At 34.7% G+C, this 12,623-nt stretch overlaps 1 protein-coding gene across 1 annotated transcript; it reads left to right on the forward strand.

Moving 5' to 3' along the window:
- Positions 1 to 214: 214 nt before the first annotated feature.
- Positions 215 to 11,961, forward strand: LOC100251772 (ubiquitin carboxyl-terminal hydrolase isozyme L5-like). The gene is made up of 6 exons (XM_002262918.5): positions 215 to 405; positions 3,778 to 3,827; positions 4,872 to 4,918; positions 10,544 to 10,590; positions 10,695 to 10,797; positions 10,878 to 11,961. The coding sequence occupies exons 2-6, from the start codon at positions 3,797 to 3,799 to the stop codon at positions 11,652 to 11,654; spliced, it is 1,005 nt and encodes a 334-aa protein (XP_002262954.1). The 5' UTR covers positions 215 to 405; positions 3,778 to 3,796; the 3' UTR covers positions 11,655 to 11,961.
- Positions 11,962 to 12,623: the final 662 nt, after the last annotated feature.

A 12,623-nucleotide genomic window follows, 5' to 3' on the forward strand; every position in this document is an offset into this window, starting at 1 on the left:
TTATTTTTCTAATTTGGTTTCACGTTAAATTCAATTATTTGATTTTGAATATCTACTTGATTTTTGTAAGTTTAAAAAAAATAAATTCACATACTAACTTTTTTATTAAACTTTTTTCATACCTGCTTTGGCAGGTGTACTCTTACTAGTACATATAAAATAGTAGAGGGAATATATATATATATATAAAATCCATGGAGCCATTTTTTATATTAATAAATATAATTATATATTAAATAGTTGGGCTTTCCCGGAGCGAAACCCAACATAGAATACGCGGCCCGTTTACTTGCCTGGGCACTTCTTTTTGTTTCTTCTTTCTGCTGCCCTGATCTCTTTTTACACCAAAGCATCGTATCGTTCCTCCTCCAAACGCTGCGTTTCGGTCTATCTCTGAGTTCCAAGGTATTGTTCCAATCTCTGTTTCCAATTCAATCAATCGACTTCTACGTTGGATACAATCGTTTAGATGCTGAAAAAAATGAGGAGAATAGAAAAAAAATTTTGAATCACCATTTAGGGTTGGAGAATTCATAGTTGCACTTTACCTAGAACTCATATCAATCTTTGGCTTAGTTGATATCAGTTTTTATTTATTTATTTGTTTACTTATTTGGTTTTTGGCAGAAAATAAAGCGAGAGAGATAAGTAATCAAAATGTAACTTTCTTGTATTTTTCTCGTAACCAAACAGATGGTCGGATTTATAAGTTGGGAATGCTATTGCTGGAAGTTTTGAATTCTAGGGTTTCTCTTTGAACAGCCGTGGGAGCTGTTGCCAATTTAGATTACTGAAATTTTTGTTAGATCAACCGTCTTTGATATTTGAGAATGTTTGCTGTTATAAAATAGATTTAGGTTGGGCCGTTCTTCTGGCAGCTCTTTTCTTTAATTTAATTAATTATTTATAAAAAAAAAGAAGAAAAAGCTTTAGGTTAGATGCAGAGAAAATATGGAAAAAGTAACTGAACTTTTGAATTGTAAAATTTTTGCTTACCATGATTTGGGAATACAGAAAAATGTCACTTTACTTAAAGTTCACTGTGATGAGGGCCTTTTTATTTTTTAGTTTTTCTTTTGTTTTTTGAAGCAAAAGATGAGAAATCACATGAGTATGATAGTCTTGTTTTCTTTTATTGCTGTATTTTCTTGGAAACCAAACAGTGGGCTAGGTTTTCTTGGAAACCTGTCAATGTTATTGTTGAAAATTTTTCCTATCAAAAAATGTTATTGTTGAAAATTTTGAATTCTAGGTTTATTCTGGACTACGACACAAGGTAGAATTTTTATAAAATTAATTATCTGAGAACATTATCTTGGGGTGCGCCCCCGCTCTTTGATTGGCATCTTTTATATATTCCTGTTTGCCTATTAAAACATTATCTTGCACAATTATGTATAAAAAAAGATTTGGCTTGAATAAATGGTTGCTATTTTTGTCATGAAAACATAAAAGGTACCTATTATGTTGTTAATGAATCCCAAAGTAAATGGAAGCCTTTTGAAGAAAAGGAAGAGGAAAAAGAAAATGTAAAAACTCGTATCTTAGAAAAAGAAAAGAAGAACTTTGAAGTGCAAACTAAATAAAATGCATTTAATTTTATCAATTATAACTGATAAATAATAAAAGGTTTGGAAGAACTTTAAATTGAAAAAGTAATTGGGAAGATTTGTGGTGGGGAAATAAACCATTGTTACATCCTAAATTCTAAAACTATGGTCTAAATTATTAATAAGGATTAACCCCCAATTTTAGAACTTGAGGTTTGAATTAAGGAAGAAATTTTCAGTGTTTGAGGTCAAATTTTCTCCTTTAAAAGCTTTTGAAATAAAACTTTTTGAGTTGGAAAATCTTCGAGCCTGTCCTATCTATGGACTTAGATGCGTTGATAATTATGCTAAGTATGATAAATATGCCATTTTTAGAAGTTTCATAATTGAAGATAAAAAGTGGTGGATTTCGTTCTTTTCATGTTGGTGATGCTCAAGATAATTTTTTGGGAGTTTTATCTTTGATAATTTTACTTGGAGCAAACTTTTTTTTGAAGAAAATTCAGAAAAACTGTCAACTTATTACTAATTTTTTTTTTTTTGATCAGCTTATTACTAAAATTGGAGAATCGGATTTTGATTTAATTGGAATTAGGTTTTAAAAGTGTTTTGATTTAATGTGGGTATTCCATTATTTACATTGTAAACTTCAAGTAAATGTCATGCCTCTTTTTACTTAAATGTTGACAATGTAAATATAGTACAGAGGATATAACTGACTGTGTTGGGTAAGATAACGGTGCTGAAGGCTCCCCCATCCACATATTTGCTTGCAAATTTATTCCTCACCCTTGTCCCATTTCCCGTCTTAAACTAGGTGGAGACGGGGAATATCCATTAGCTTTTTTAATTTCATAATTTTACATTTAGTTTTTATTTTTTTATTTTTTTATTATTATTTTTTAAAATATAAAACTATATACTTATCAAAAAAAAAAATATAAAACTATATACCAACTAATATAGTTGATATTTAATATTTATTTTTTTAATATTGAATATATATAAAGTAATATATTTAATATTTAATTTTTTAAATATTAAATAATATATATAATATAATCGAGTGTGACAGTGGTTGCCATCCCTAATTACTCTCACCTAAATAGTATGTCTCATAAAAGCAAAAAGGTAATTCACTAGTTCTGAACCTTGCCCTGCTTCGCCTCAGTCTTCATCAAGGTATGTCGATCTCTCTCTTCTCTCCTCTGTTTTTTGTTCTCTTTTTAACCCTAACCTTAATCCTAACCCTACCTAGTGAAGCTAATTTTTTCAAATATTTGACAATGCAGCCTTTTTTATGTTTTGATTAAAAGCAACTTCAGACTGTTGATTTTGGTTCAGAAGTTGAAACTTAGATAGTTTGTTTAGTTGTTTTCTGGTTGGGATTCATGGATTTTATTGGTTGTTCTCCTATTTCAAATGTGGTTTGAGATTTCTATCTTTCTTCTTTTTTTGTTTGTGGGTGTTGGATAACGAAACCTAGAAATTTTGGTTTGTCAAATTTAGGGTAAATTTTGATTAATTTTTGTGCAGGAAATGTTTTTTTTGTGTTTTCTGGTTGATAAGTTTGTTGATTAGCTTCTAGTTTTACGTACAACTTGTTTATAGCTTTTGACCCCTCTTCTATTGTAGATTTTGTGGATTAGTTAGGGTCTTGTTGAGGGGTGCTGTTTTTGTTGTCCCTCTTTGTATTTTTCGGTGGCGTCTTAGGCGCTTGTTTTACACTCCCTGTGTACTTTGGGGTGCTTTTTGGCTTTTCTTTAATATACATTCTCTTTACGTATCAAAAAAAAAAAAAATAGCTTCTAGTTTTAGGTAAGCTCAGGGTTTAGAGTGTGGATTGCTGTGTATGTCTGTGAATTTAGTCTCTATACCATTAAGAGATTCATACTTAATAAACGTTTTGTCCCCCCCTTCTTTTTCCTTTCTTTTAACTTTGGTGTCAGTATACCCACTATGGCTCCTCCCTGAGAGAACAGGAAGACAAAATAATGATAAAACTTGAAAAAATTAAAATAAACAACTTTTGCTCCTTAGTTGCCATGAGTTGGTGATTACATATATGTCATATGTGTTGTATTTGAAATTCTTTTTTCGTTTTGATCTCAGTAAACACTAAGTAGTATTGATCCATATTTTTCTTTCCGCAATTCTATTATTTGATTTATGCTAGTTAATGCATTTGCTTGTGAATGATTCTCAAATGATCCCATTGTTGTTGCAGCACCCCTATATTTCTAATCATGTCTTGGTGCACCATTGAGTCTGATCCTGGTATGTTTCTACTTTGTCTATCTTTCTTTCCCCTTCCTGTTTTGTATGTGCTGATTTTGAACAAAGAATGAAATTAGTTTTTTTCTTCTTTGTTTGGTCTTATGATTATAAGAAAAATCTCTCACTCAAGATGACTATTATAATAGAGTATGTCATGGAAATGAAATAAGTCTGGGGGATGGGACACATTTTTTTTATTGTTATATTTGTATGGAAACTGGGATGTAACATACATATATTTTTTAAACATTTAATTCTTAGTCAGTATAAATCCTTCCCTGTTATGAAATATATTGCATGTAAAGCTGTAAAGTATCATACAGTTTCTTTTTTTGTTCATCCTTCATCAAACTAGTAACAATGCTTCGTGCTTAGGAAATTTTTTTTACTGGTGCAACCTGAAGAAACATCCCTGAATTGTTTGTATCTAGCAATGATAAGATCTAATTATTCTTATCAGGGCCCCAGTTAGTGCTTTCCCAGTCCAGTCACCTTCCCTTTCAACCTTGAGAGATAAGAAACATGTCTTATTTGTTGTCAGATTGTCTCACACTAGACCCTGTAAAGGCTTCATTAACAAGTAAACATAGAGTTCCAAGCCTCCAATCTAGTGAAATGCCTTATTTTTGTTTATCTCCTGCCGCTCCCAGTCATGCTAAAGATAGAAAAAATCAGAATAACCCCCCCACCATCCATGGCAGTGATCATCTGAACCCCATGTCTTGAAGCTTCCTTAGACAAACTCTTTGAATCTATTGACATTTGGTGAATTCAAACTGTCATAGCTTATGGGTACCACCTGTTTGCCACTCCTGTGACTGAAGACAGAATTTGCATCAGCTATATATAACAGAAGTTTGTATGTATATTCCATGATTAGATCTTTATACCATTGTGCAATATATTTCTTTAGTGGAATAGACTAATTTGGTATTCATGTTAAGTATCCCATATATATATATTTTTAATTTTTAAATTTTAGTAAAGAAGCTCAATAGTTTGGTTTTTTTAAGTCCTTCCTAAGATTCTTGACCTCTTTTTTAGGTGTCTTTACGGAACTTATACAACAAATGCAAGTGAAAGGTGTCCAGGTAACTGTTTATTTTATTTGACATTATGTCTCCTATGCTAACTGTGGCATGATTTCTGCAGTGCTTGTTAGTGTATGATATCTTCTGATAGCTATTATTCTAAATGCATAAGGATTGAATTCTCTTTGATGATGTATTTCCCACATATTTGTATACTTATGTATTCTGATATTAACTGATCATGCCTGATGATCCTGATTTTTCAGTATGCCTGTCAACAGAAAAAAAAAAAAAAAAAGATTTTGATTTATTAATTATTCAAATATTTTTTTTATAGGCAAATAAAAATTAATTTCATTATATGAGATAGTGCCTGCCTTAGCAAACTCTCCACCCATTGCCCAGCCTGAACTAGGCCATCTAAAATTATACTCTCCTCCCATTGATCCACTATTAAGTGAATTAAGCCTCCTTTTACCATATATGCTAGTGAGACAAACAAAATAAATAAAGGATCATTTTTTAGTTTCTATATGATTATGGGGAGTAGTGATATGATTATGGTGCTTGATTATGTAGTCTTTGCTGTCCTGAAGCAAGGCAATCCACTGGCCTGAACATGCAAGCCCAGAGTTTTAGAAAATCCCAAAGCACAGTGTCTTCAATGTGTACATGGAGATGATGGCTGGCCTTATATAATCAAGGTTTAAAGGTTTGTCCAATGGTTAGGGAAACCTTGGTTGCCATCGGGGTTAAGAGAGATGGGTTTTTTTTTTTTGTTTGCCGTGTAGTGGTGCATTACTGTGCATATGCTGTTGCTTTTGTCAATTTTTAATGATGTAATATATTTGCAACTCCCTTCATCACCTAGTATGATGTGATTGATTTAGTTCTTTTTTCTTTTTTGGAGAATTATAGGCAGTCATTACTGAGGTACACTGTCAAAATGTTATCTGACATTATAGTAATGATGTGGCACTTTAATGAGGTGTCAGGATGGCATGAAGATGACCAGTTTTAGGGGAGAGCAAGGTAACTGAGGGGAGCATATCAAGAATTGCTATAGCAAGAGGGTCATGAGGAACTCTTTGGACCATCTTTGAAGTCTCTGGATGCCTCATTTTAAAGGATCTCAGGGAGTTCTTTATGTTGCCTTTCCAAGTATTCTGCATCTTTGAACTGAAAGTTCACAAGGACCTGAAAGTTCACAAAAGTAGGAAAACATGAGCCCTAGAACCTTGAACTTCCTTATTGGAAACAAGGCTCCATTTGGCAACTCCAAATCAGCATAGAAAGATTTGACAAAAAATTTCCCATTCTTAGGACCCTCGCCATAGCTTTTATCTCTCTCTAAGATTAAGCCTCCTGAATATACATACAGCATTATTCAATTCCTAATCTTAGAAATGTCTAAAGAGTCAAGGATTCCAATGTCTTTCCCTTCCCTAAACCACCTAATCATCATTAGCCCAAGGCTCCCTATTGCAAATGAATAAAGAAAGGGAAAAGATACACACAAAGGTAGTTGACTCATCTAACATCCTTCGAATAACCCTCCCTCCATTGCCACCTATAATCTTAATCCTAGATTGAACTGTCCCCCAACCTTTTCTGTTTGCTTTCCACAAACCAACCCCATACCCATCCCTCCCTGCACAAGAACACCAAGCTCTTGACTCCTTATGTTTCCCCAAAATTATCCACCTCTTAAGGTGATATCTTTCCACAAAGACCCTCCCAAAACTATGTTCCTCCAAAACCATTTTCCTGACAAGGCTTTATGAGAGAGGAGAAGACTTTGATACCAAGTAGGGTTTAAAGTATTGTCCGAGTCTGGTATAACTCGGTTGAGTCGTGTCCGCCTTGGCTAGGTTTGAGACGATTCCGATACTCGAGTTATGATACAACATTGAAAATTGACTTGGTGCTAACAAGCCTTGAATTGTTTGACTTAGTCGATTTTTTTATTTTATATATTTAAAAAAACTCATTTGATTTGATCGAGTTTCGGATGCAACCCCAATACCTTGAGTTTGGTCACAAATCCCTTTTCTTATTTTTCATTATCCACAAAATCGTCCTATTTCGGATGTTGAGGAGAGTTTGCTTAAGGTTGGAGCAGATTTAAAGGGATTTTGTGGGGAGGTGGGGTTCTAGAGAGTAAGCCTCATGTAGTGAAGTGGGATATTGTTTGTTTAGACAAAAGAAAAAGTGGCCTTGGAGTTAGATGCCTTCACTCTCTAAATAAGGCCCTCCTTTACAAATGGATTTGGCTCTTTGCTAAGGAAAGGGATGCCCTTTGGAGAGAAGTTATTTGTGGTAAATTTGGGGAATTCGATGGGGGTTGGTGCTTTGAGGAAGGGAGGGACAACTATGGTGTTGGGCTATGGAAGGCTATAAGGCATTTTTGGGAGTCAAGTCTCTTCCAAAATTTCCTTCTTAGTGGGCAATGGGAGAAGGGTCAAGTTTTGGAGAGACAAATGGTGCAGGGATGAGCCTTTATGTGTATCTTTTCCCTTCTTGTTTGCTCTAGCCAACTCAAAAGAGGTTTGGGTGGTAGACTTGTAGCTGCACTCATTTGAGGGGGGTGGATGGAACCTAGTCTTCTCTAGACCTCTCAATGACTAGGACATTGGGATGGTGGAGTGCTTCTTGTCAAGGATTCAAGACAAGGTGGTGGTTGAGGAGAGGGAGGACAAGGTGTTTTGGGCAAAAACAAAGAGTGAATCCTTCTCTATTAAGTCCCTCTATTCTACCCTTGAGGAAAGAAGGGTAGACCCAGACCCTTTCCCAACAAGTGTTGTGTGGAATGCATGGGTTCCTCCAAAGGTCAGTTTTTTTTTTTCTTGGGAGGCAACATGGGGAGAGTTTTGACTTTAAACCAATTGCAAAGGAGAGGGTGGTATTTAGCCAATAAATGCTTCCTTTTATGTTCATGAGGAGTCGATTGACCACATACTCTTGCATTGTGGAAAGACGAGGCTGTTATGGGAGCTCTTGGTCTCATTGTTTAGAGTGTGTTGAGTGATTCACTCTATAGTTAGAGAGACCTTGTTAGGGTGGCAAACCTTGTTTATTGGAAGAAAGTGTGGACAGTAGTGCCGTTATGCCTCTTTCGGACAATTTGGAAAGAGAGAAATAGAAGATCTTTTGAGAATGTGGAACTTTTTGTTCCAAGGCTGAAGTTTTGGTTTTTGTGCAACTATTATCTTGGACTAACTTGTTTATAGAACATTCTTCTATGTCCTTAATTGATTTTATTGATTGGTTGGGGTCGGATTGAGAGAGGGGTATTTTTGTTTTCCCTATCCTTTTGGGTGCTTTTTGATGACCGTTGGTGTGTACTTTGGTTCCCCCTTTCGGTGTTTTAATACAATTTGCACTTACCTATAAAAAAAATAATAATAATAATAAACTACTTAAAAAATATATAATTGAGTTTATTAATACTTACAAATGAGAAAAATAATGAAAGAATGATAAAATTAACAAAAAAGAATATCATTTAATGTATTTTAATAATTAATTAATAGAAATATAATTTTTTTAATCATATTCATTATTTTTTTTTGAATTTTTTGAGCTATTAAATTAAAATATTTTGCTTATCTCCTGATTCGGATCTGAGTTACTGATACCAATGTGCTTCGCTATCTTTTGAGTCAATAACTGATATTGCAACTTTGAACCATGATAAAAAGGATCCGTTCTTTTTATCCCCACAAATAGTTGACTATTTTACAAGGTGAGGTTTCTTTTGAGTCAATAATCAATACTGCAACTTTGAACCATGATAAAAAGGACCCTTTTCTTTTATCCCCACAAATAGTTGACTATTTTACAAGGTGACGTTTTTTTTCAAGAGTTGCACAACACCCTCCCCCCACTCCCCAGCACCTATAAGGGCTACAACAACTTCCTCCTTTTAGAAAGGCTCCTCCAACTTCAATAAAGCCTCTTTGCCCTAAAACTTGAAGAACAACCCATCAATTCTAGGTCTCCAATCCTTTGAATTAGACAACAATGGATAGAGACTCCTTAGTTCCTACCATGGATCCTGGTGGAAGTTAAATGTTGGGTTTGTGTAGATAAACGAATTGTTAGCCTCATTTGGTACATTGTGTCCCAGTGGGCTCCACTTTGTTTCATAAAATTGTTCCTGCACCAAATACTAAGAAGAGGACTTCTAATAACTTGGCATGCATCAATCCCAATGGACATTAAAGTTAGCATGGGCCACAAGAGGATGGAAAAGTTGTTAACATATTTCGTAAATGTTGCCTTACGTCCTTGTTTCATGATGTTGTTTGGTGGACCTTCTTTTTATAGCTCCTCTTATGTCAAATTGCAAAGTGATATTGGTGTCATCTTAGCATGTGTTGCTTAATTGCAGCTACATGTTGCTTGGTCGTTGTCACATGAATTGAAGCATTATCAAGCAGCATGCCATTTTATTGTTGGCTTTATCAACAGCAGGCCCCTAAAATTTCCATATTGAAATAGTGTTGAGCCTGGCTATTGATTTGGTGAGGGTGAGATTGTGGGAGTTAGGGAACTATCCAGCATTAATAATCCACATGGTTTGGGTGGAGGCAGGGTTTGGTTTGTGGTTTGCAGAGTATGCTGATATCCTTTTTACCTTTTCATATTTCCCTTAAATGCTCCTATTAACTCAGTTTCATGCTGTTGGGGCTAGTGATATGGAAATGTGAAGAGGATTTGGTGCTGGAAGAAAGTGTTCTTTTCTCATTGACATTTGCTTCTTTTCAGTTTCTTTGCAAATCTTCCCGCTTTCTTTATTCCTCTTAGGTGTGCCCATGTTAGTAGCTAATCATATAAGAGCTTGCCCCATGGGAGGATGGGTCTGTTGTTGGGGAAAGATTGCTGAAGTCATCATCTGTGGAGTGCTTCTGTTGACAACCATTCAAAAAGTTGTCTCCTTGTCAGATTGTTCCCTGCAATCTCTTGCCTTTTGTTTTGGTAAAAAGAAGAATAATCTTATGGACAGAAAACATCACAAGGTTCCAGTAACAAAGTTTGCCTATCATTTTCACATATTCCTTAGAAAAAAAAAAAGTGATGTGCATACTGAATTAAAGATAATGCATTGTGCACTAAATGACAAAGATACCATATTGTCTACAGTTGCAGACACAGATTGTTAATCATCTCTTGTTCCGTCTTTTCTCATGCAATTAGGGGGCTTGCTTATTTGGTTGTGGGAAAAATTTATAGGTCCATTTGGAAAGAAAGGAATGTGAAACTTTCTGGAAATTAGTTTCATCCAACATGTTGATGTCTAAAAGTGTTCTGTCCTGTAGTTTCATGATCTTTGGTGATCAAAACTCCTGTGGGGTTGTGATAGGCCCATAGATGCTTTGAAGCATATCAGTTCCCGGACCTCTCTAAGTTCCATAATTAGTTTTTTGTGTTTGGACTTATGGATTCAGTATTTTATTTGTGTAATTCCTTTGTGTTTGCCAAAAGAAAGAAGAAAGGTCGAAGTTATAGTTTGATATAGAATTAGAACTAACTGATTGTATTTAAGAGGCAATTTTTTTTCATTTTGAAACATATCCTGGTTCCCTGTTTTTAATCTACTTATCTATTTATTTATTTATTTTTTCGTGCAAGCACACTTTTCTATTTTATGCATCATTTATATGCCTTGATATGATTGATCAGGTTGAGGAGTTGTATTCGTTGGACCTTGATTCTCTGAACCATCTTAGGTCAGTTCTATTCTATCTTTTTACTTATTTTGCTCTCCTGCACATAGATGGACATTTTTTTGTTGGTATATGTGAGAATTTTTTTCTTTAAATCTTCTCCTCAGGCCAGTATATGGATTGATTTTTCTTTTCAAGTGGCGTCCAGGGGAAAAGGATGACCGTCTTGTAATCAAGGACCCAAACCCTAATTTATTTTTTGCCAGTCAGGTGAGTTTCCTTGAGATTTGTTGTTGTTGGAGCATAATAAATGTGCACACCTCTGTGATACATCTTTGCTGCCCTCCTAGGTTATTAACAACGCATGTGCAACCCAAGCAATCCTGTCTATTCTCATGAATTGTCCAGATGTTGACATTGGTCCAGAGTTGTCAATGTTAAAAGAATTCACCAAGAACTTCCCCCCTGAACTCAAAGGGTTGGCTATCAATAACAGTGAAGCCATACGAACAGCCCATAACAGTTTTGCAAGACCTGAGCCCTTTGTTCCAGAGGAGCAGAAGGCTGCTGGGAAAGATGATGATGTATACCATTTCATAAGCTATCTACCAGTTGATGGCATTCTGTATGAATTGGATGGATTGAAGGAGGGACCCATTAGCCTGGGTCAATGCCCTGGTGGACAAGGTGACTTAGATTGGGTGCGTATGGTGCAACCAGTGATTCAGGAACGCATTGAAAGATATTCCAGAAGTGAGATCAGATTTAACCTCATGGCTATCATAAAGAATAGGAAAGATATATATACTGGCGAGCTGAAAGAGCTGCAGAAGAGGAGGGAACACATTTTGCACCAGTTGGCAGCCTTACAGTCAGAGAGAATGGTGGATAATAGCAACATTGAAGCTTTAAATAAATCCTTATCAGAAGTAAATGCTGGAATTGAGGGTGCTACAGAGAAGATATTAATGGAGGAGGAAAAATTCAAGAAGTGGAGAACGGAAAACATCCGCAGGAAACACAACTACATTCCCTTCTTATTTAATTTTCTCAAGATTCTTGCTGAAAAGAAGCAGTTGAAACCTCTTATAGAGAAAGCCAAGCAGAAAACAAACAACAGTAGGTGATTTCTTTTTCGCCCCCCCATGATGTAATTGCTGGTACAAGGATCCTTTCTGTTCTAGACTTTCGTAGTATCCCTCCACCACAAAAAGAAGAGTTTAGGAAGACTTGTTTTTGCTGTTAATTTCCTCGGTTTATGACGTGACTACAAACATGGTTTGTTTCTTTTGGTAGATGCAGAGCTAAGCCCCTGAATTGTTTTTTTTTTTTATGCATTTAACATCCTGGATGTATGATCTGATATAGAAATGTTAAATGCCCCCCTCCCAAACAACGAATTTGATTTGAGTCGGTTTCTTATGGTACCAAAAAGGCAATTCAATCACCCATTCAGTTCAAATTCAAAGTTTGACATATTACTAAAATCAGTATATGATATAATTGTTTTCAAGGAAGCATTAAATATTTATTTAATATATTTCAAGCAAGGGCCTCAAATAATCGAGCATTTAGATTCTATGGCACAATATTTTTTAAAACATTTTTCAAAAAACTGTTTTTAAGAAATCTAAAAAAATTATTATTTTCAAGAAAACTTGCAAAATGCAATTTTTTTTTCAAAGATATTATGCATTTATATATATACAAAAGTTTTAATCTTAAATTATTCTTCGTAAAGGTTTTTCGTGAGGCATCATGTATTTATGTAATACAAATTTTTTTCTTAATTATTACTTAGGACACTTGATAAAAAACAACCAAAATCATTTCAATTTTTAAAACAAAGTGCTATTTCTACTAGACAACATGTTTTTTATGCTAGAATATTTTCTATTCTAAATAATAAAACTGTATTCATTATCAGTTTTAGATATGGTAGAGTTAATGAGAATCGCACTATTCTGATTTTCAAAACTTTAATTTGTTTGTTTCTTTTTCCAAATTCCGATCCAGATTTGTTGCCCCTAAATCAACAACTCCCTAACACGTAACAGTTAAATAGCATTATTAGCCTTCCCAATGCTTGTACCATT

Source organism: Vitis vinifera, chromosome 4 (assembly GCF_030704535.1).
Source record: "Vitis vinifera cultivar Pinot Noir 40024 chromosome 4, ASM3070453v1".
Taxonomy (NCBI): Eukaryota; Viridiplantae; Streptophyta; class Magnoliopsida; order Vitales; family Vitaceae; genus Vitis; species Vitis vinifera.